Genomic DNA, 24,122 nt, shown 5'->3' with positions numbered 1-24,122 from the left:
GGGACTCAGGGGGCCCCAGGGGCTCCAGGCTTTGGGGATCAGGTTTCCTATCAACAGGCACCTCTGACAGGGCCGGCTCATCCCGGATTGGCCTCCAGAGCTTCGCCCAGGCTCTGGTAGAGACCCAGCCCGAGTCAGCAGGACGATCCTGGCTCCCCAGGCTTGTCAGGAGAGTCCATTCATTCAGCAGTTATTGAGCACTTCCTGAATGCAGGGGCAGCAAGAGGGCACATCAGACAAGGTCCAGGCTGGCTATGTTTACTCTGCAGAACTGGGTCCTGGCCACAGTTCATGAACATCAGAATCACTCTCCCAGGTCAAGCCACCCGCAAAAGTAAAGTGAACACCAAAATATGGCAAATTCCCTGGTGGTCCAGTAGTTAGGACTCAGTTCTCTCACTGCCAGGAGTGCAGGATCTCTGGTCAGGGAACTAAGATCCCACAAGCCACGCAATCAAAAAATTTCTTTAATTTATAAAAGAGGTTGGGGGTGGGGGGAGGAAAAAGACCCACCAGAATATGTAAGGGAAAATAAACTTAGATAAATAATAAAAAATCTCACTCTTTTACGTAGGCCTCACTGAGCCAGGCTCTGGGTTGGGTGCCTGCCTCAGTTGTCTCATTGAATGCTGTTTAATGATTGGCTGCCATTCAGCTTCATCCACACAGCCAAGCCTTCAAGGGCCTGAGGAACAGGCAGGAGACTGACGCCCAGAGGGGGGCAAAATGAGAGCTGAGGTCCCAGGCTGTCCAGGTCATGCCCAGAGCTGCAGCTGCTGCTTTTTCTGGGAAAGGCAGAGGCTGGCCCAGGCTGAGGTGTCTGGAATGTTCCTGACAGCTGGGGGATGGGGGCGCTGACCTTGCCCCCCCCCCCCCAGGCCTGGGAGAGGTGGAAAGATAGGACATCCAGATTAGGCACCACCCTCCCCACAGAAGACTTAATTGGGCTCCTTTCAGAAGAAGGCACGGCCTGACGGCCGTAAGGTGGGGTGTAGACACAACACTGTTTTGGTCGCCATGGAGACAAACAGGGCATGGGGAGTGGACAGGTCCAAGGAAGGTGATATGCTGAGGCTGGGGCGCCCTCTTTTGGCCAAGGCCTCCTCTTTGACCTCAACCACCACTGGGGCTGGGCTTCCCTGGTAGCTCAGCTGGTAAAGAATCTGCCTGCAATGCAGGAGACACCAGTTCAATTCCTGGGTCGGGAAGATGCCCTGGAGAAGGGATAGGCTACCCACTCCAGTATTCTTGGGCTTCCCTGGTGGCTCAGATGGTAAAGAATCCTCCTGCAACACAGGAGACCCGGGTTCAATCCCTGGGTTGGCAAGATTCCCCTGGAGAGGGCATAGCAACCTACTCCAGTATTCTTCCCTGGAGAATCTCATGGACAAAGCCTGGCGGGCTACAGCCCGTAGGGTTGCAAAGAGTCGGACATGAATGAAGCAAATGAGCATGCTCACACACACACCTCTGGGGCTGACTCTTCACCCAAAGTCCTCATGGACACAGAGGCCCAGAGAGGGAGAGTGATTTGCCTCAAGTCACACAGCAAACAGTGTCAGGAACCCAGACCTCCTAACTTTCACAGACATTCACTCATCAGACCTCCAGAACATACCCCAGTGGGCTGTGGGCAGAGGCAAGGCCACCTGGCTGTCCAGGGCTTGCAGCAGAGGGAACAAGACTTCACAGAAAACAAAAGGAAGTATCTGGGGTACAGTGGGGTGGGGCCATGGTTGGGAATCACCTGGCAAGTTTCAAAATAACTGATGCCCAGATTCTACGCCCAGAAATTCTGATTTCATGGATCTGGGCTAAAGCCTGGGCATGGAGTTTTTTTAATGACTTACAGAAGATAGATTTTTTTTCCCCTTCATGTAAATATCTGATGTAGATGGGGAGGGGCTGCATGGCAACTCCACCCCTCAGCTTAGGGACTCAGGCCTGTTCCCACGCACGGCTGGAGACCTCGGGTCTTCCTGGTTCAAGATGGCAGCCATATTTATGGCTGTATTCTTGCCTCAAGATTGGAAGGAAAGATGATGTGAAACCGGGCAGAGAGTGTCATCAGAAGCAGCCACGTGACTCTTGGACTTATTTCTGTTGACAAGACTTAATTTAGTCACATGGTCACACCTAGCAGAAGCAGAGACTAGGAAACATGTTAGATCTACTTTAGAATAAGAGGAGAATGGCTGGTGGAGAACAATGAGAAGTTTATGTTTTAATATTTATTTAGTTCATGTTTGGCTGCACTGGGTCTTAGCTGAAGCTTTTCTCTAGTTGCAGTGTAAGGGCTTCACTGTCCTGTGGCATGAGGGATCTTAGTTCCCAACCAGGGATCAAACCCACATCCCCTGCATTGCAAGGCAGATTCTTAACCACTGGACCACCAGGGAAGTCCCTGCAAGGAGCAGATTCTGATACAAATTCTCAAAGGCTTACATTCAGACTCTGAGCATGGAGATTTTTAAATGAGATGGTTGGATAGCATCACTGACTCAACGGACATGAGTTTGGGTAAACTCCAGGAGTTGGTGATGGACAGGGAGGCCTGGTGTGCTGTGGTCCTTGGAGTCACAAAGAGTCGGACACGACTGAGCGACTGAACTGAACTGAACTGGTGACTTTAACAAGAACTGAGATTAAGAACTGTTGTCCTGGGGGTTGGCAAAAAGGAAGGGATGGAGAATTTTCCTTGGTACCCCTTCAGAGAGGAAGGAAAGCTGGAGCCTGGTCCTTGGGGGTACCCCTGGTAAGGGAAGGTGCAGATACCCCTAATTATGGCTCCCTCTTCTCTGCCCTCCAGAAGGGAATAAACACTTGAGCATCCACAGCCTTCAAACTTTACATATCTTATCCCATTTAATCATCACAACAACCCTACAAGGTCAGCACAATTATTATTCCCATTTCACAGATGAGAAAAACTGAGGTTTAGAGCTGCCCTGAGTCACACAGATGAATAAGCAGCACAAAACTGAGGTTGGAATCCAGGCCCAAGAGGCTCGGGATCCCTCCCGCTCAGAACCACGTTGCCTCCCACACGCCAGTGTGTCTCCACAGGTACAAAAATGACATGAGAATTGATCCCCGCCTCTTTCCTGCCGGCAAGTATCGAATCACCAACAACTATGGACTGCTGACGCTGGAGATCAGGAGGTGAGAACATGAGCCCCAGAGAGACCCACGGTCCCAAGCCCCAGCACTGCCAAGGCCAGAGCAGGTCCAAACCGCTCCTCAGAGCTATGAGCCACGTCAGCCTCAAAAGAGTGAATGTGGGATGGACCCTCCTTTCACTCCCATAGAGTCAGATTAAATAAGCCTGAAGTGGGGCCCAGGAATTGGTATTTAACAGACACCCCCATGTGATTCCAATGTCTTAGAATACACAGTGAGAAATTTGGACTTGGCTAGCAGCTAGGTATGTGGGGAGAGTTCCTTGCTGGGGGCGAGAACACACACACACACATATACACACGCGCGTGCAAGGGGAAGCAGAACAGAGAGAGGTAGGCCTTTCAGGAGGTAGTAAGTCTTAAGCACAGTGTTGAAGGAAGAGGCAGTATGCATGAAGGAAATGAGCACAGTATTCCCCAAAGTACGCACTGTTTGTATGAACTGCCAGGTTCTGAATTCCTCCAGGTGCCAAGCCCTGTGCTCGCTGCTTTCCGAATATAGTTGTCAAGGCCCATCCTCATTCTCTCTAGGAAACATTGTTCCATCCATGTGACAGATGAGAAAACTGAGGCTCTGAAAGATTAAGGCTCTTGCACAGCTTGTACAGGGCAGGGCCTGGGATTGAGTCAGTTCTTTCCACCTGGGTTCTTTCCAATACACCAAGCCCTCCGCCTCAGCCCACTGGGGCTCTGGGAGACACGAATATAAACAGGAGGTTCCAGAAGCCAAGTGGGGCTGAGTGGACATAAATACCTGATCCTCCAAGGCTCCACAGGGAGGTGCCCCATGGACCACACCGTCGGTGACAGCATGCAGGGCTGGGGCAGCCTCGGGGAGCAGGTGGAACTGACCTTTGAAACCAGAGGGATGCCTGCTCCAAGCAAGCAGGGGAAGAGAGGGGCCACCAAGGGGCCTCTCTGCTGGCCGATGGGGCCAGATACGCCCTACCGCCACGGTGGCCCTGGGGTGGAGCCAGCCCCAGCCTCCACGAGGAGCAGGGTTGGCCTGGCTGGTGGTGAGCCCCAGGCCTGGGCTTGAGAACACCTGGGCAACTGGCCCAGGTCTGACACAGGCTGGCAGTGTGCCTGGGCATCTCCTGCCCCAGGGTTCTGCCCAGGAGGTGTTGACAGAGCGGGGAGGCCATGACCCAGAGCGGGCTTGTCCCCTTGAAGTGGGGTTGAATTCCAGTTGCTCTGGGACTCTGGACCAGTCACTTAGCTCAAATGTTATCATAACAATCGTACTTTCAAAGCACTTTCACCTTAAGCTGCGGTGTTATGTTTTCCCAGTTTTTCAAAGGCGGGCCTGGAGGTGTGGAGAGGGACAGGGGCAGCCCAAAGGCACCCAGCTTCTCAGGGGCAGAGCCTGACCTAGAGCCTAAAGTCCTCCTGTAACTACCCCCTTCCCCACCCACCCTGCTCTCCGGGCTTGAGTTTTCCGTGGAGCCCAGCAGCCTCGGGGAAACATCTCCCTCCCTCCTTTTCAGATGTACCATTGAGGACGCAGCCACCTACACGGTGAAGGTCAAGAACGCCTTCGGCCAGGCCTCCTCCTTTGCCAAAGTCCTTGTCCGCAGTGAGTCCTCCCGTGCCCAAGAGGCCAGGTGGCCCACAGCCAGCCCTGGATGAGCAGATGAGGACGTGGGTCTGCACCAGACTCGGGGCGGGGCAGGGGTATTTGTCCTGGGATTGAGTAACCAGGGCAGCCACCGGGACTCCTGCTTCCCCGAGGCCTTCAGAGCAAGTGAGATTCTCCACCCTCAGGCTATTCAACCTATATACCAGTTCAGTGCCTGTTCAAGAGCAGGCTTGTCCTACCGGGTTGGGCTTTTGGGTCCAGATCCAGCTCAGGACTTCTGGGAAGGCGGCCTGGCCACCAGCAGTCCTCAGAGGGCAAAGGCTGAGTCCTACCACCTCCCCTGCTGACCCTCACTGCCCTTTTAAGCTTCTGGTGCATATTTCCCAGTTAGCTCAGGCTCCTCCTGGACACTGATCAGAGCCCAAAGCAGGAGAGACCCTCAAGTCCACCAGACCCCAGGCCGCAAGCTTCCTCTGATGCTGGTGGGCCGTGTGAGCCCGGGCACCACCACGCTTCCCTGACTTCCCCATCTGCAAACAGGGAGTCCTCCTGCTGCCCCAGATGCTCCTGTGGGTTAAATGTGATGGTTTAGGTAGAGCTTGGCTGCAGCAGACTCTTGGGGAAGGATAATCCTCCCCCAACCACCCTATCAGCCCATGGCCCAGGCAGGGTCTAGCCAAGGAGGCCACACCTTTGAGCCCAAGTTCAGCTCAGTTCAGTCGCTCAGTCGTGTCTGACTCTATACGAGCACGCCAGGCCTCCCTGTCCATCACCAACTCCCGGAGTTTACTCAAACTCGTGTCCATTGAGTCAGTGATGCCATCCAACCATCTCATCCTCTGTCGTCCCCTTCTGCTCCTGCCTTCGATCTTTCCCAGCATCAGGGTGTTTTCAAATGAGTCAGCTCTTTGCAGCAGGTGGCCAAAGTATTGGAGTTTCAGCGTCAACATCAGTCCTTCCAATGAACACCCAGGACTGATCTCCTTTAGGATGGACTGGTTAGCCCAAGGCCTTGCCCTAAGGACCCAGAGAGAGAAACTCCATGTATGCAAATTCAAACACACACACTCACACACACACTCACACACTCACACGCTCACACACACTCACACACATACTGGGTGGCAGGCAGGCTGGAGTCCAGCCCCACCTCCCCAGTTCTCATCAGTCCTTGTTCAACTGTCCTTCACAGCCTCTCCACCCTTCTGCCCTGTTCCCCAAATAGCTCTTGGGAGGCAGTTGTCCCATTGCCGAGCCAGGCTCTCTGGGTGGAATCTGAGCCATCCAAAGTCTAGTGCAAGGTCAGGTGTCAGGGCCTCAGACCCTGCCTCCCTCTGTCCGCCCCTCCTTCCCATCACCTCCTCTGAATCCCCGTCCCTCCCTCCATCAGAGCCTTCCCAGGGACCAGTGTCATGCGGTGGTTTTAGGCTGTTGAGGTGCTTGCTGGGTGATCATGCCTCAGTTTCCCCATCTGTATTAGAGGATAATAATGTCACCAAGAGACAAGGCTGCCGTGAGGATTAAATGAGTTAATGAGCATCACGTGGTGCGTGCTATGTGAACAAAAACTGTTCTCACTGTCCCCTGGTGATCTGTGTCCACACCACCTTGGACTTCACCCTGAAGCCCCCAGGAGACTTTCCTAGCGCAGCCCTGAACCTACCAGAAATCCCAGTCTGACCATGCTCCACCTCTAGGATTCTGTGATCCTAGCAGTGGGTGGGTTTCGTCCATGGCGATTCTCCAGAATACTGGAGTGGGTTGCCATGCCCTCCTCCAGGGGATCTCCCCAACCCAAGGATCGAACCCAGGTCTCCCACATTGCAGGTGGATTCTTTACCATCTGAGCTACCAGGGAAGCCCTTGGGAAGGAAAACACGATTTATTGAGCACCGACTATATGCCAGGGTCCTGCTAAGGGCTTTGTTCATGTGAACTCAGGCATTCAGAACCCACCACCACCCCCATCAGGTAGGACTTAGGAAGGAAATGAGGCACAGATAGGCCAGGGAACTTTCTCCAAGTTGAAGAGGGAGGCCCTGCTAGATCAGGACCCAGAGGCCATGCCCCCAAAATCCAGTAGCAGTGTGGATGCTGAGCCTTCTCCAACTCCCATTTGCTCTGGATTTCAGCTTTCCTGGGAAAGGATGCTGGCTTCGATTCGGAGATCTTTAAAAGTAAGGAGGCTGGGGAGGGATGGGCTTTCAGGGAGGAGGGTGTCTGGGGCCCCTTTAGAATATAACCATCCATTGTCCACAAAGGGATGTTCATGTGGGGATTGCCTGTAAACTGTTAATACTTGTGGACTGGCTTCTGGGGGCCCCTAGGCACCCCATATTTGCCCCTAGCCTCTGGGCTGTCCAGTGGCCAAAGCTGAATGAGAAAAAGGCAAAGCCAAACAGACAAATGGATATTTGCCATTTCAGTTCACCTGGTCCCACCTAAAGAAATCTCTTCCCCACCCCACAGCCCCCAGCATCAGGCTCTTCTCCTTGTTAAGACCACCTGGAGAACTGTGAATCCTGACCCAGCAGAGTGGGGACACCCCAGAAGGGTCCTCCTCACTTCCATCTAAGCCCCAGGCTAAGCCGACACAGCCTCAGAAAACTTCTGTCCTAAATTTCTGTTCCCACCAGGACTGATGTTTGGCCCCAGCGTGGAATTCACATCAGTGCTGAAGCCGGTCTTCGCCCGTGAGAAGGAAGCCTTCTCCCTGAACTGCCTATTTTCTGAAGATGTGTTGGACGCTGAGCAGAACATCCAGTGGTTCCGAGACGGTGAGGACCCCTGCTCCTGGCCCCCAGCCTGCAGAGGCAGAGATAGACCCCTGGTGGAGAGAGGAACTCAGCTATGCCCCTTCCACAGCCCGTACAAGCTGAGTGATGAGTGCGGCCGAGGCAGAGGGAAGCTGAACAAGCCAGGTGGGCTCAGATCAAATCACCCTGCAAAGGGTCACCGAGCGTTCACAGTGCCAAGCCCTGCGCTGGGTGCCAGGGCAGGGGCAGGCACAGACACGCATGAGGCCAGGGGGCTCTCCATCCGAGAGCGGGCAGGAAGCCAAAACAACACAGCTGCAGCCTCTGCCCCTCGAGAGCCTCTGGTTGAGAGCCCTTCAGGCACACACGCTCGCCATCAGCACGCTCGGGTGAGGACTCTGAAGCAAGAGGAGCAGGGGCCAAGCGCAGGAGGCAGGTCAGCGTAAGGAGGGTCAGGGCGGGGTGTGACACCTGCCTCGGGCTTTTCAGAGTCAGCGTGTGGGTGCAGGCAAGAACTGCTGCTCGTGAGCTGGAAGACCGCTGGGGGATCACGGGCCAGGGCTGGGGAAGGCCCAATCAGCTCAGGCAGAAAGAGACGGATCAGCCAGGGAGGAGACGGGCGGCTGAACCTCCTGCCCCATTCGTGACCAAGCCTGCAGCCAAAGAGCCAGGAGTGCAGCACCCCCAGCAGCCTGAGCCTAGGGAGGTGCCCCTTGGGGGCCTGGGGGCGGAGGAGTAGGGAAGCCACGAGCCCTGAGAAACTGCTGTGATAACAGGCCGAGACATCCCCCAAACCTCTCGGGGACAGAGGTGGTGCTGACGGGCAGGAGGGGCCTTTGCGGGACAAGGAGCAGCATGGTGCGCAGCAGGACCTCGGGCGAGGCCTGGAGCCCACAGCCCCCTCCCTGAGTCCCCGCCCCTCTCCCTAAGGTCCCACCTGCCGACCTCCCACCCTCCTCCCCAACACCCCCACCCTCTCAGTAAGTCCTCTCTCCCTTTCCTGAGTCCCCATCCCCCGAACAAGCCCCCTCCCTTCCTTGAGCTCACAACCCCCACCCACCGAGCCCTATCTCCTTCCTTGAGCCCCCAGCCTCCCAAAGAGTCTCTGACTCTCACACCAGGCCCCCCCTGCTCTTGTTCCCACTTCTTCAGAGAACCTCCAACTCCTCACCAAGCCAGCAGCCCCACGCCCCTTCCCCGGGCGCTCCCCACCCCCACCACCCCCACCAAGCCTGCTACGGAGGGAAGTTCAGAGATCACCTTGGCAGAGTCCTGAAGGTCGCCACCCGCTCCCCCAACTCCCCAGCAGAGCCTCCAACCGCCGGCCAGCCTCATCTCTGCCTGAATCCCAAAGCACCTACGGGTTCCTGGGTGAGCTCCGGATTGCCCACAAGCTCACCCTGCACCCCCTCTCCCTGCAGGGAGGCTGCTGAGGTCCTCCGGCCGCCGGCAGATCCTCTATGCTGACCGCCAGGCAGTCCTGAAGGTGGCCTGTGCCTACAAGGAGGATGAGGGCCTCTACACGGTCCAGGTGCCATCGCCCTTTGGGCTCCGGGAGCAGAGCGCCTACGTGTTTGTGAGAGGTAAGGGGTGGCTAGGGGCAGGGGGCCCAGCCAGAGCCCAGGGACCAGGACTCTGCCTTGACCGACTTGCCGTGGGACATGGGGGCGAGTCCCCAGCTCCTTGGGGCCTCGGTGTCCCTGCTATATAGTGAATGGGAGTGTTGAGGCAGAGTCTTTCCAAGATTGCCTGTGACATCCCATGACCCTCCAAAGGGACCCAGCCTGAGGGTCTCAGGCTCGGAGGGAGCTGGAGAGGAGGGCTGAGCGTGAGCTGGCATCCTTCTAGTCCTGCTTGATTTCTGCCTCTGGGCTTTGCCACTTCACCAGCTGGGTGACCTTGGGCGATTGACTCTTTCTCTAGGAGATTCAGTATTCCCACCTGCAAAATGGAGAGTTGCTCTGGGACTCAAAGACGAACTGTGCCAATTGTTCAGGCAGATGGTGTAGAATGGGCCCCTAATAAACTGGACTCCCACCCACCTACCCCTAGATGCTGCTATTTAAAAGAACAGGCTGTCTTGGTCTTGGTCTTCAAGATCAACTGCACCCCTGGGGGGTTAGCGAGAAGAGGAATGATGGGTGGGAATGGGAGGGGGTTGGTTGCCAAGTGGACATTGACTGGAAGAGCTGCCCCTACTGTCTCCCCGCGCCCCGCACCGTCCCGGGTTTCAGATGCTGCAGCCGAGAAGCCAGGGGTCCCAGGCTCCCCTTTGAATGTTCGATGCCTGAATGTGAACAGAGACTGCCTCATCCTGACCTGGACCCCGCCCAGCGACACCCGGGGCAACCCCATCACCGGCTACTCCATCGAGCTGTGAGTGGGTCTCTTGCGTGGCAGAGCCCACGGGGGGAGATGGCTCTATGAGAATAAGAGTGGGAGCCACAGGAAAGAGGGACCCCATGCCTCTCCTTGGGACAGGGTCAGAGGCAGGTGTGTTATTTAGGGGCAACAGAAGTGTGTCCACCACTGGAGTCAGCCACTGCCCTGGACGCTTTACGGCACAAGCTGACCCTGGGAGGGACAAACATCAGAGCTTGAAACCTGAGCACACGTGGCTTCAGTGGCTGCTTTCCTCCCTGAGTGAGAGACCCAGGAGTCCTGAGCCTGGAGGGAGGGTCTTCCCAGGAGGGGGAGGGCCCATACATCCCTCCTCCTTCACCCACTGCCAGCTCCGAGGCCCTAGCTGGAGATAAGGCCTAATCCAGCCACTTGAATCCTTACAACAACCCCTATCTGAGGGGGTAGGGGATGTGCTAGTGCCCCATTCTACAGATGAGGAAACTGAGGTACACTGCCCCTGATGTACACTGAGGTACATCCAGCCAGTGCTAGGAATAGCGGTACCCAGAGGGTGTAGAGATCCCAGACTCTGAGGATCCCTCTAGAACACACACCAACAGGGGAATGGACAGTCCTTGGGGAAATGCTAAGTTACCCGCTCATGAGCCACGTGACCTTGGGCAAGTCATCTCACTCCTTAAACTCAGATCCCACTGGTAGAGTGAAGGTAATCACACCTAACCTCAAGGACCTTCAAGATTAAACAAGATGATGGCTGTGAAGGGCACAGCACAGCTCCAACCCACAGGAAAGTCCCATGAATAGCACTAGCTCTTTTGATTAGCATCCTGGTTGGTGGAGGATGGTGAGAAGGCCTCCTACGAACCCAAGGCTGGAGCCGGGCTTTTAAATGGAGAGCAAGTATTTCCCTGGCCGAGACAAGCTGGGCGGATAGCCCAGGGTGGGGGGAAGACCCTGCTATAGGCTCAGACTGAGGGTGTGAGTCACGGGCATGGTCTGAAGCCGGGGATTCTCTCCCACAGGTGCCAGGGAGAGTCTGAGGAATGGGTGCCATGCCACCAGGCTCCTGGCGGGACCTGTCGGTGCCCAATCCAAGGCCTCATCGAAGGCCAGAGCTACCGGTTCCGGGTGAGAGCCGTCAACAAAGCAGGCAGCAGCGTCCCCTCCAAGGCTTCCGAGCCGGTTGTCATGGGTGACCGCGACGAAGCTCAGAGGAAGACAGGTGGGCACAGAGGCCCTGAAAGGACGGGCTAGAGCTTCCATCAGGGCACACCCAGGACTGCCTCACACAGGAGACAGGTGCACGGCCCCCATTCCCAGCCCTGGTCCAGAAGACGAGACACAGCCCAGCCCCCAGGAACCCCCAGTCTGATGGAGGAGACACAGCCTCAGTTCAGTTCAGTTTAGTTGCTCAGTCATGCCCGACTCTTTAGGACCCCATGGACTGCAGCACACCAGGCCTCCCTGTCCATCACCAACTCCCGGAGTTCACCCAAACTCATGTCCGTTGAGTCGGTGATGCCATCCAACCAACTCATCCTCTGTCGTCCCCTTCTCCTCCTGCCTTCAATCTTTCCCAGCAACAGGGTCTTTTCTAATGAGTCAGTTTTTTGCGTCAGGTGGCCAAAGTATTGGAGTTTCAGCTACAGCATCAGTCCTTCCAATGAATATTCAGGACTGATTTCCTTTAAGATGGACTGGTTGGATCTCCTTGCAGTCCAAGGGACTCTCAAGAGTTTTCTCCAACACCACAGCTCAAAATCATCAATTCTTCGGCATTCAGCTTTCTTTATAGTCCATTTCTCACATCCAAACATAACTACTGGGAAAACCATAGCTTTGACACAGCCTCAGGAACCCCTAGTCTGATGGAGGAGACATAGTGCTATCCTTAGCAACCCCTAGCCTGAGGAGGGATTTAGAGCTTGTCTGCTGGAAGAAACACAAATCTTAGCACCAGATGCTAATCTGGGGTGAAACCACAGCACCTTCTTCAGATGCCCTTAACCCACAGGAGGGAAACTGCCCTGACTCAGAAGCTCCCAGCCTGGAGGGTGGAGGTGGGGAGGCAGAGAGTGGGGGACAGAGCCCTCTCAGCCCCGAGGAGTCACCCTGACCCGGGTATGCTGTGCCCTCGGAATCTGACCCCTTCGCTCCTCCTTTCTGTCCCACTTTGTCCCCATCGGGCAGAGCACCTCCGGGGTCTGAGAATGCCACCTGCCTGGGAACACACAGAGGGGCCGAGAGGCCAGGACCAGGGGTGGGGGAGGAATTGGCCCCCAGAGCCGGACAGGCCCTGCCCTGCCCCTTCCTGCCCCAGCCACACGCCCTGCAGCCCTTGGTTCTCCGCTAACGGGTTCCATTCTCCATCCTAGAGATCCCCTTTGATATGGGAAAAACCATCACGGTCAGCACAGATGAGTTTGACGGTATGTGTGAATCCCCTGATCCTTGGCCTCAAGACTCCAGCCCGCCACCTTTGCAGTCTGGAAACTCTGGGACACAAACTGGCCCGAGGCAGAAGCTGTCTGTGGGCATGGGTGGGATGGTGAGCGTGGGGAATCCAACTTGGGGCCAGGCTCTTGGGTGAGTGCCTGTGCCCCTCCTGGGGGACGCAGACATTGGGGAAAGTCTCCAGCAGGACATGGGGACACCCAGGCTCTGGTTCCGGCCCTGCCTGCCCAGCCTTGTTGTGTGATTAAAGCAAGTTCCTGCCCCTCTTCTGGGCCCCGACCCCCACCTCTGTGAAGTGAGGGGCTGAGATCTGGGATCTCTGAGGGCCCACACATCTCAGTCCCCGGGCAACTCTGATTCCAGACTTCGTGACCATCCCCTCACCCCCGACTAACGTCCACGGCAGCGAGATCCGTGAGGCCTACGTGGTTCTGGGCTGGGAAGAGCCGAGGCCCCGGGGCAAAGCCCCGCTGACGTACTTCCTGGAGAAGGTACGGAGACCCCAAGGGCCCCGGCCCCAGGCCAGCCAGAGAAATAGAAACGCTGTGGGACCAGGATGTGAGGGGGAGTGCTGGTCCAGGGAGGTGCTGAGAGACCCCAGCGGCATCCCCTGGGGAACCCTAATGAGAAGAGAATTTTCTGTCTGGAAGTCCTGAACATAGCCCTACACGGAGGCAGGGGGGTGGATTAACCTTGAGGTTATCTCCAGCTATGGAAGGGATTTGAAGTGTTGAGGGGAAGGAGCTACTGACATTTAGATGGAGGAACTGGAGAGGTCTCCCCAAGAAGGTGAGTTTAGAGTAAAAGCCTAAAGGAAATGGGGCTTCCCTCAAAGCTCAGTCGGTAACGAGTCTGCCTGCAATGCAGGAGACCGGGTTCAATGCCTAAGTCAGGAAGATCTCCTGGAGAAGGAGATGGCAACCCACTCCAATATTGTTGCCTGGAGAATCCCATGGACAGAGGAGCTTGGCAGGCTACAATCTATGGGGTCGCAAGAGTCGGACACGACTGAGCGGCTAAGCATGGCACTAAAGGAAATCAGGGGCCAGCCAGAGATTTCTGGAGGAAGAACATTCCAGGAAAAAAGACCAGCAAGTGCAAAGACCCAGAGGCAGGGGTGGGGCCTGGCACCATTGGGGAGCAGCAGGGGGCCACGGAGCCTGGTGGGTGGACAAAGTGGGACATGGGATGTGACCAGACAGATGGCGGGAGTCAGACCACGAAGCAGCTTTTACTCCGGGGAGACTCGGGACTTGGGAGGGTTCTGAGCAGACACGGATGGGATTTGACTTGAGCTGTAAGAGGATTCCTCTGCCTGTCGTTTGGAGAAAAGATTGAAGGGAGTTAAAGTTAGAAATAGGCAGACCAGATCAGAGGCTATTGAGATAGCTCAGATGGTGAGAGACGATGGTGGCTTTGGATCAAGGTTCTGGAAAGGGAACTTGAGAGTGGTAAACCATGGTTGGATTCTGGATAAATTTTCAAGGTAGAACCAGCTGGATTTGGGATTTGGGGGTATTTTTTGGTTGGTTGTTTTGTTTTGTTTTTTGGCCGCACTGCACAGCTTGCAGGATCTTAGTGCCCCAATCAGGGATCAAAGCTGGGTCCTGGCAGTGCCTAACCACTGGACTGCCAGGGAATTCCCCCAACTGAATTCACTGATGGAGTATATCTGAGGGTGAGAAATGAGAGAAAGAATCCAGGAAGGCTTCCAGGACTCTGACCTGAGCAGCGGGAAGGATAAGTGCTTTGACTAGATGTGGGCAGCACTGGCGTGGAGGCAAGTTCAGGGTCAGTTCCCCTGAATGTGAGATGCTCCATGGGCATCCAGGTAGAGACATCACGGAGGAAGGTGAATTCAAAGCTCAGGTATTGAGGGGCATCCTGGGGTGGGGAGAGAGGTTAACGAGAGGACATGTGGCAAGTGCTCTCCCACTTAACCAATGCCAAGTTCCTCTCCTTTGTCGCAGTCGGTCATAGGCAGTGGCACCTGGGAGGCCATCAACTCAGAAACTCCTGTGAAATCCCCAAGATTCGCCCTCTTGGATCTGGAGAAAGGGAAGTCGTACGTCTTCAGAGTGCGAGCGATAAACCAGTACGGCATGAGCGATCCCTCAGAGCCCAGCGAGCCCATCGCCTTGAGGGGGAAGCCAGGTACCGGGGATGCAGGAGATGGGCGCAGGCCAAGCCAGGCCGTCAGCACCAAGCCTCAGGCCCCCGGTGGCTGCAGGGACACAGCCACGTGCATTTCTCTGCTCCTGACCGCTCTGCCTATCACGAAGCCGAGAAGCAACATGATCACGGGCCTGTAAAGTTTCAGACCATCAAGAATTACATTTCTCTGGGCAAGAGGCTCTTGGAAGTACAGGCATTTTTTTTTCCAAATCAACAATTCGTGGGTTGCAGAATCCAGCTGGGTCCAGCACAGGAGCTGTCTGTGACCAGTGGCCCCTCAGGGCTAAAGGTCTCCAACCAGAGTCTGATCCCCCTCGTGCAGCCAGGATTGAGCCCCTGGGCAGGCCTCCCGCCCTCTCCTTGGTCCCACCCCCAGCCCTGCCTCGTCAGGTGGGACCCCTCTCAATAGCAGCACAGCGTGGACCCGGGCAGGTCATTTCTGAGCAGCAAACCTTGATGTCCTCACCTGCCAAACCTACTGTTCTGGAGGTCTGGTTATCACCCCCGCCTCTGGCTCCTTCCTGGGCCTCCCAGCAGCAGCTCCACCCTGGCCTGACTTGCCGGGGTGCCCTCTCTCCTCTGAGGCCTCTGGATTGTGAGGTTCTTCTCTCTTTGATAAGACCAGATGGGTCCCTGGAGCTGCCATCACCAACGAGCCTTTTAAGGAACCAACTGCAGCACTGCCCATCTTAGAAAAGCCTGATGTGCTACAAGGCCTGTGTGGGGAAGATTACCAAGTCCTAGATTTGTAGTGTTCAATAATGTAGAAAAATGATATATATAAATATATATATGCGCATATATTCAGGCCTCCCAGGTAGTGCTAGTGGTAGAGAACCTGCCTGCCAATGCAAGAGATGTAAGAGACATAGGTTCGATCCCTGGGTTGGGAAGATCCCCTGAAGGAGGGGCATGGCAACCCACTCCAGTATTCTTGCCTAGAGAATCTCCACGGACAGAGGAGCCTGGAGGGCTACTGTCCATGGGGTTGCAAAGAATCAGACACAACTGATGCGACTTAGCACATGTGAACGCATATACATATTCATCGTAAGCATAAATAGGTTGGTGGGCAGATGGACTTTTTCTTTTGTTCTAGTCTGGTTAACAATTAAGCTTGATTCAGGGTCCCAGCCAGTGAGTGGTTTGTGACTGGATGTGGGCAGTCTCTGGACCACAAGGTAGCCTTTGGACAAGGTTCTGGTACAGTTCAGAGAAGGAAAGGAGAAGAAAAGAAGAGAGAGGAGGGGAGGAGAGGAAAAAAGAAAAGGAATTGACTTGTATTATGAAAGCAAAAGTATCATACAAAAATAGGAAAATACAAAAGAAGCAAGAGAGAAAGAGAGAATGGAAGCAAGGGAAGGAAGGAAGGAGGGGCAAGAATGCCCCACCCCTCTAAATCCCACTGACAGGGTAAGCACTGTGAGTATCCAGGTACCTGGGCTTCTTCTGGTCTTTCGACCACATGCCTACCAGTGCATCTTTTTGAAGGTCCAATCAAGCCGTATGTAGAGCTTTGCATTCTACTTTTTAAAATTAAGATTATATCACAAACACATCCTCAGGCCTTGAAATCAAGATTTTAGTGTGTGAGGACGACTCCATACATGGACACCCTCAGCTCCAGTTCTTGCCCACTGGTAGAATCAGGTCTCCTGGATACATGGGGTCCCTGTGTGAACTCCTTCAAGCCTCTCCCCACCACCCAGCCTTCATCCACTGCCACACTGTCTTCAACCTGAGACGGAAGTTTCTGATAGGACCTTCCTGAGCCCAGGACCCCATCTCTACCTCCCCCGGGCCAAGTACAGAACCTGACTCAGAGTAGGCACTCAATAGATGCTGGGTTTGTGTTGGATGGATGCTGAGTTCAACCTTTGCCTGTTGACATCAAAGGACCACTAGAACACAAGGAGAAGTGTCCAGGGGAAATGGAAGACAAGGCTCTAGAATTTAGGAGAGAGAGCAGGGCTGGCAGTAAAGCCTGGGAATTCACCTGCAGAGAGGTGAGGACTGAAGCCACTGGCATAGGTGGACCCTTCATGCCTTTCTTGAGAAGAGTTCAAGAAAAATGGAGCAAGCCAAGGAACTGAAGCTTGGAGGAGTCTCAAATTTGGGGACAAAGGGAAGAGGGGAAAACATAAACAGATGTGTAAGGAGTTTGAGAAAAACAAAGAGTACTAGGAAGGTCCTGTGTCTGACATCTATCCATCCATCCATTCATCCATCCATCCATCCATCCATTCATCCATTCATCCATCCATCCCTCTATCCATCCATCCATCCATCCATCCATCCATCCATCCATCCATTCATCCATCCATCCCTCTATCCATCCATCCATTCATCCATCCATCCATCCATCCATTCATCCATCCATCCATCTTTCCATCCATTCATCCATCTATCCCTCCATCCATTCTCCCATCCATTCATCCAGATCTCTTCATTTAACAAATCATGGCAGACCCTACCTCAAGGAACATTGTCTCAGAAAGCCATGAATGTTTACATTTCAACGGGAAACAAAAGATATTTCCTAGAGATTGAAGATAAACGCTGAGGAAAATTGTGAGATCTGGTGACTTCTAAGAGAGAAAGTGACAGTGAGGATTGATAAAAGAATTTTAATGAGGAAGTGGAAATGTTTGGAGGTGAGAGAGGACGTTCAGAATACAAGAGCCTGGAGCACACCTCTGGGACTAGAAAGAGCCGCCCAAAGCCCCAGGGCATGTCTGAAATGCTTGTGGCTGCCCCCAGCCACCCCCCATCCCGTGTGCGCTCCTCTCTGCCTCTCCCACACCTCTCCCCCTTCCCAGCCGTGGGACAGCATCTTCACTCAGCCCATATTTCTGTGTTTTAGCCACTCTCCCGCCTCCAACGCAAGTTCAAGCTTTCCGAGACACACAGACCTCTGTCTCCCTGACCTGGGATCCAGTGAAAGACAGCCCAGAGCTCCTGGGTTATTACATCTACTCCCGGGAGGCAGGATCATCTGAGTGGCGAACAGTTAACAACAAACCCATCCAGGGCAGCAGGTGAGTTTGCCCGCACACTTCCTGCCCCAGAAATAATAATGATGATAATTATAATACAGTAATAATGATGAAGCCTGCCATTCAAGACATGGTTGGGCACAAGGCATTGTTCTAAGCTCTTTTCATATGTTAGATCATTTAGTTCTACCTGCAATCCTAGGAACTTAGGGCTACTTTTTTGCTTGTCTGGCTGTTCTGGGTCTTCATTGTGGTACACAGGCTTTTCTAGTTGTGGTTCACAGGCTTAGTTACCTCATAGCACGTAGGATCTCAGTTCCCCAACCAAGGATCAAACCTGAGTCCCCTGCAGGGCTAGGCAGATTCTTTACCGCTGGACTACCAGGGAAGTCCCAAGACTACTATTTTTATTGTCATTGCACAGAGCAAACTGAGGCACAGCACAGATAAGTGGCTTGCCAAAACGTCCTTAGCCAGTGAGTAGAGGAACCAGGACAAACAGCCTCTTCTCTGGCAAACTCTCTCTTAAGGGCACGCTATTGGAAGGTAGCGGTGACTGGCTAGGTCTTGTCCTTCCAGGAGCTCAGAGACAGAGAGGCAGAGGGTACAGGCTGGGAGGCCAGGGTTCGGGCTCCTCACCCACTCTTGCTCACCAGGGACCTTTGCACAGAGACTCGCCCTCTCTGAACCTCAGCTCAGCCTGCCTGTCCCATCCCCATCCCCTCTGAGCTTCCCTCCTCACTCGGTGGCCTCGTCCTTGCAAGCAGAAGCCTCAGGCTTCTGGGCTCATGACGTCTCTCCATTTTGAGGCTCTGTGGGATCAGAGGCTCAGTTAATGACACATATCCCCCCATTAGACCATCCCCAAGAAAAAGAAATGCAAAAAAGCAAAATGGCTGTCTGAGGAGGCCTTGCAAGTAGCTGTGAAAAGAAGGGACGGGAAAAGCAAAGGAGAAAAGGAAAGATATACCCATTTGAATGCAAAGTTCCAAAGAATAGCAAGGAGAGATAAGAAAGGCTTCCTCAGCGATCAATGCAAAGAAATAGAGGAAAACAATAGAATGGGAAAGACTAGAGACCTCTTCAAGAAAATTAGAGATACCAAGGGAACATTTCATGCAAAGATGGGCTCAATAAAGGACAGAAATGGTAGGGACCTAACAGAAGCAGAAGATATTAAGAAGAGGTGGCAAGAATACACAGAAGAACTGTACAAAAAAGATCTTCACGACCCAGATAATCACAATGGTGTGATCACTCACCTAGAGCCAGACATCCTGGAATGTGAAGTCAAGTGGGCCTTAGGAAGCATCACTATGAACAAAGCTAGTGGAGGTGATGGAATTCCAGTTTAGCTATTTCAAATCCTGAAAGATGATGCTGTGAAAGTGCTGCACTCAATATGTCAGCAACTTTGGAAAACTCAACAGTGGGCACAGGACTGGAAAAGGTTTCATTCCAATCCCAAAGAAAAGCAATGCCAAAGTATGCTCGAACTACCACACAATTGCACTTGTCTCACATGGTAGTAAAGTAATGCTCAAAATTCTCCAAGCCAGGCTTCAGCAATACATGAACTGTGAACTTCCAGATGTTCAAGCTGATTTTAGAAAAGGCAGGAGAACCAGAGATCAAATTGCCCACATCCGCTGGATCACCAAAAAAGCAAGAGAATTCCAGAAAAACATCTATTTCTGCTTTATTGACTATGCCAAAGCCTTTGACTGTGCGGATCACAGTAAACTGTGGAAAATTCTGAAAGAGATGGGAATACCAGACCATCTGACCTGCCTTTTGAGAAATCTATATGCAGGTCAGGAAACAACAGTTAGAACTGGACATGAAACAACAGACTGTTTCCAAACAGGAAAAGGAGTACATCAAGGCTGTATATTGTCACCCTGCTTATTTAACTTATATGCAGAGTACATCATAAGAAACGCTGGACTGGAGGAAGCACAAGCAGGAATCAAGATTGCCAGGAGAAATATCAATAACCTCAGATATGCAGATGACACCACCCTTATGGCAGAAAGTGAAGAACAACTAAAGAACCTCTTGATGAAAGAGAATGAGAAGGGTGAAAAAGTTGGCTTAAAGCTCAACATTCAGAAAACTAAGATCATGGCATCCGGTCCCATCACTTCATGGTAGATAGAAGGGGAAACAGTGGAAACAGTGGCTTACTTTATTTTTCTGGGCTCCAAAATCACTGCGGATGGTGATTGCAGCCATGAAGTTAAAAGACGCTTACTCCTTGGAAGGAAGGTTATGACCAACCTAGACAGCATATTAAAAAGCAGAGACATTATTTTGCCAACAAAGGTCCGTCTAGTCAAGGCTGTGGTTTTTCCAATGGTATAGATGTGAGAGTTGGACTATAAAGAAAGCTGAGCATCGAAGAATTGATGATTTTGAACTGTGGTGTTGGAGAAGACTCTTGAGAGTCCCTTGGACTGCAAGGAGATCCAATCTGTCCATCCTAAAGGAGATCAGCCCTGGGTGTTCACTGTAAGGACTGATGTCGAAGCTGAAACTCCAATACTTTGGCCTCCTAATGCGAAGAACTGACTCATTGGAAAAGACCCTGATGCTGGGAAAGATTGAGGGCAGGAGGAGAAGGGGACGACAGAGGATGAGATGGTTGGATGGCATCATCAACTCGATGGACATGGGTTTGGGTGGACTCTGGGAGTTGGTGATGGTCAGGGAGGCCTGGCGTGCTGTGGTTCTTGGGGTCGTAAAGAGTCGGATGTGACTGAGCGACTGAACTGAACTGAACTGTACCCCCCCATTCCATCCAACGACTGACCAGGCCCTGAGCGCACCTGTGGGCTCCCCTCACCCTGGGCTACAAGATCATTTCACCCCAAGAAAGAGACAGGAGCTGGCGTCGCAATGGCTCACGGTGCCTCGGTCACTCACGCTGTCACCTCTAAAGTTCGGGTTGTGGACAAATGAGCTCAGAGTCCAAGTTATCCCTGGAATGATATCTCCCCAAGGACTTGTGGGCATCCCTGGGGGCTGAGCGAGAGTCACGTGACAAGAGTGGCGTGTCGGAAGAACGTGTCACACGTGAGAGTGGCGTGCTCCTCTGGTACATGCAGAGAGCTCATCACATGTGTGTACATCTCATCGGTTACGCGTGTCAGGGCCAGGAAGAGGTTGAACACAGCTGCCCAGGAGTGTTGCCAGAAGTGATAGCCTAAAGCAAGCTCAGCTGGAAGGCAGGGCCTGGTTCACCACCATGCCACGAGCTCCTCAGAATCTGGCTCACAGGAGATGCTCAAAAAAGACTTGAATGAACGAATAATGAATGGGCAGGCACTGTGTTGGGATTCAGGAGGCCTGGGCTGTAGTCCAGGTTGTGTTTCTGATGGGCTGTGTGCTCTTGGTTCACCTCATTCTTCCTGCAGAAGGCCTTCCCTACCTGTAAAATGAAGAAACTGGTTTGCTCCATAAGGGCCCCTCCAACCTTCCAACATTCAACTCCTTGAAGTCAACTGGCCAAGAGAAGCTCCCTATAGAATAAGATTTGCTCCAGGAAAATGTTGATAAATGGAGAGGGGAAAAGAGGGTCACAATCTGGGCCTTACCAAGAAGGGACAGGATGGGAGGACATTTTTCTCTAAGCCAGAATGCCCTTGTATGTCTCTGGCTGATGATTCTCTTTGGGGGTCTTTAAAGGGACTCTATTTTAGAGTTACAGCCTTTGTACAGATAAAAAGACCACTCGTGTTCCCAGGATGAGGCCCAAAGTCCTGGAGATCTACTAGATTGCTCAGTTCAGGGGTTGGCTACCTGGGCCTTCACATGGTACCTTTCCCAAGGTATTTGCCTTTTTTTTTTTTTTTTTAATTTTGCTGCGATGGTGCACAGGCTTCTCTGTAATTGTGGCACTCAGGCTTAGTTGCCCCGTGGTATGTGGGATCTTAGTTCCCCAACCAGGGATTGAACCCATGTCCCCTGCAATGCAAGGCAAATTCTTAACCACTGAACCGCCAGGGAAGTCCCCAGCATGTTTGCACTTTAATGACAGGCTCTAGAAGTCACAGCCTTTAAAACCTTAAGGACCTCACCCTCCAGGATGCAGGCATGACTTTGGGGGCAGGGACACGGTCTTTAGGTGAGAACTGAAGACCTCCAATCCTCCCACGCTGGGGGCCACTTATCCCCCACAAGGTTGTTCTAGAAATTTCAGGGATGTCTCCAAAAGTTTGGCCATCCCTGAAGGCTGCACATTTCTCTCCCAGGTTTACAATTCCCGGGCTAAGGACAGGGAAGGAGTATGAATTCTGTATCAGGTCCGTCAGCGAAGCCGGAGTCGGGGAGAGCTCAGCTGTCACGGAACCCATCAGGGTCAAGCAGGCTCTGGGTGAGTCCACAGGGCAGGTGCAGCCTGCAAGCCTGGGGGGTGGGCAGCCGTGGCCTGGGCAGAGAGCTGGGGGCTAATCGACCATCTCTTGGAGGGTCCAATTCCAGAGGCCACAGGGCAGAAGCCTCCCTGGGGGATCAGATGCTGCCCCTGACCACCCAATCCTTTGAGAGGAGAGTAACAGTGGCCTGAGGCCAGAGTGGAAGCCCAGGTGTCCTCCGTGTAGCAGAATCAGAGTTTTCAAGGGACACCGCCGGCTAAGTCAGCGCCCCCAGAGGGTGGACACCCACCAGGGGAGGCTCATTACCTCCCTTGGGCCCCACTGTCCAGTCTGGCCACCCCCTGGGAGCACTGACCCCCTTGCCTCCCTGTAGCTACACCGTCTGCGCCATATGACTTCGCCCTCCTGAACTGCGGGAAAAATGAAATGGTCATTGGATGGAAACCCCCGAAGCGGCGTGGAGGCGGCAAGATCCTGGGTTACTTCCTAGACCAGCATGACTCGGAGGAGCTGGACTGGCATGCGGTCAACCAGCAGCCCGTCCCCACCCAGGTTTGCAAGGTGAGGCTGGAAGGCGGCCACCGGCCTGAGGTTCTGACTTACGCAGGCAGAGACCAGAGGTCGGGGTTGGAGGTTCTGAGGCTGAGAGACCTCAGGCTCCTCAGCCTCCATGATCCGGCTGATTATGAAGGGCAGACCAATCTCACCGAAAGTCCCCACAGACCTCCTGCAGTGAGCTCGATCCTCTGTCTCCCCAGCCTCGGCCTTCACAGTCTGTGTTTCTGCTCTTCAAGGTCAGCAACCTCCATGAAGGTCACTTCTATGAGTTCCGTGCCCGGGCCGTAAACTGGGCAGGTGTTGGCGAGCTGTCGGCGCCCAGCAAGCTGTTTGAGTGCAAAGAGTGGACGATGCCCCAGCCAGGTGAGCGGATGGGAGGAGCCGAAGCCCAGTATCAGTCCTCGCCTCCCTCCCCAAAGCTAACCAGTGACGATGAACACCACCGCCAGGCTCTTTCCCCTGCCCCCTTCCACCAACGGGCCCTGTAATCTCATCCACAGACGGTCTTAACCCAGGCAAGTCAAGAGCCCTGACCTTGGCCATTGACTGGCCCTGCACCCCCCGTCCAAATTACTCTCCAGCTCAGCACTCCATCGGAGCTCTGATTCTCACCACAGACCAATCTCAACCCCTAAAGGCACACGGCTAGGTGACCAACTCATTCCAGCTTGCCCAGCACTTTCCCTGCATTATCATCAAAAGTGTCATGTGCAGTCCTGGACAGAGTCACATCAGCGTTCTCACACGGTAGCCCTGCACCTCCCACTTAGGAAGGGAGGACGCCAGCCTTCCACCTTTCTGTTTAGCTCAGTTCTGTTTTCTGCACAAACCTTCTACCTGAATGGCAGATAGTCATTCCGTGTGAGGCTTGAGACAACATTATAAACAATTGATACTTACTGGGTACTAACAATAAGGTGTATTGACACCTCCCATCAATTCTGTCATTAATGCTCACAACAGCACTCTTTTATAAGAACTATTATTATCCCCATTTTACAGATGAGGAGACAAGAACATAGAAGTAAAGTAACTTGCCCAGAGTCTGCATAGCCTGAAAGGCTGGAGCTGGGACCTGAACCCCATACCTTGAGCTTCTACATTAAAGACTGAAATGACAAAGAGATCAAATGGATGAATGCTGTGTGGGGGGTGGGAATGAGGAAGATCAGGGATGTTTCCCAGAGGAAGTGCTACTGAGCACTGAAGAGTTAACTCTATGTCTGAGCCAGACCAAGCTTTGCCATGAAGCCAAGGCAGGCCAGGTCCCCACCAGCCCTGAGGGGGCACTTCCAGACCTGGGAGGGACCGAAAAATGGACAAGCTTGCTGACTTACCACCCGCTTGCCTCCTGACTGTGTGGCTGGCATTTGGCTGTCTGGCTGGATGCCTGGCTGCTCATCTCCTTCTCTCACCCACAGGGCCCCCGTACGACCTGCGGGTGTTTGAGGTGCGGGCCACCTCCCTGATGCTGACATGGGAGCCCCCTCTCTACCAAGGGGCTGGACCTGTCACAGGCTACCGCATCAGTTTCCAGGAGGAAGGCTCTGAGCAGTGGAAGCCAGTCACTCCAGACCTCATCTCTGGCACCCACCTGAGGGTGAGTCCCCGCCTGCCACAGGGTGCAGCCGGCCTACAGAACATCAGAGCTGGACCGGCCCTCAGAGGTCACTGCCCTCACTTAC

General features: G+C 53.6%; 1 protein-coding gene across 4 annotated transcripts in view; it reads left to right on the top strand.

Annotated features, from left to right (window-relative positions):
* Positions 1 to 24,122, top strand: part of MYOM3 (myomesin 3) — a 52,601-nt gene that overhangs the window by 6,757 nt on the left and 21,722 nt on the right. For all 4 annotated transcript variants that reach the window (XM_043445586.1, XM_043445585.1, XM_043445587.1 and 1 more), the window contains 15 exons: positions 3,067 to 3,162; positions 4,667 to 4,755; positions 6,891 to 6,935; positions 7,395 to 7,535; positions 8,936 to 9,097; positions 9,749 to 9,890; positions 10,901 to 11,100; positions 12,254 to 12,307; positions 12,696 to 12,823; positions 14,303 to 14,486; positions 17,371 to 17,545; positions 21,757 to 21,878; positions 22,253 to 22,440; positions 22,674 to 22,800; positions 23,859 to 24,037. In XM_043445586.1, the coding sequence (XP_043301521.1) occupies positions 3,067 to 3,162; positions 4,667 to 4,755; positions 6,891 to 6,935; positions 7,395 to 7,535; positions 8,936 to 9,097; positions 9,749 to 9,890; positions 10,901 to 11,100; positions 12,254 to 12,307; positions 12,696 to 12,823; positions 14,303 to 14,486; positions 17,371 to 17,545; positions 21,757 to 21,878; positions 22,253 to 22,440; positions 22,674 to 22,800; positions 23,859 to 24,037 (2,032 nt within the window). The remainder of the gene's footprint in view (positions 1 to 3,066; positions 3,163 to 4,666; positions 4,756 to 6,890; positions 6,936 to 7,394; positions 7,536 to 8,935; positions 9,098 to 9,748; positions 9,891 to 10,900; positions 11,101 to 12,253; positions 12,308 to 12,695; positions 12,824 to 14,302; positions 14,487 to 17,370; positions 17,546 to 21,756; positions 21,879 to 22,252; positions 22,441 to 22,673; positions 22,801 to 23,858; positions 24,038 to 24,122) is intronic.

Source organism: Cervus canadensis, chromosome 24 (assembly GCF_019320065.1).
Source record: "Cervus canadensis isolate Bull #8, Minnesota chromosome 24, ASM1932006v1, whole genome shotgun sequence".
NCBI lineage: Eukaryota > Metazoa > Chordata > Mammalia > Artiodactyla > Cervidae > Cervus > Cervus canadensis.
This window is presented reverse-complemented; position numbering and strand designations above follow the sequence as displayed.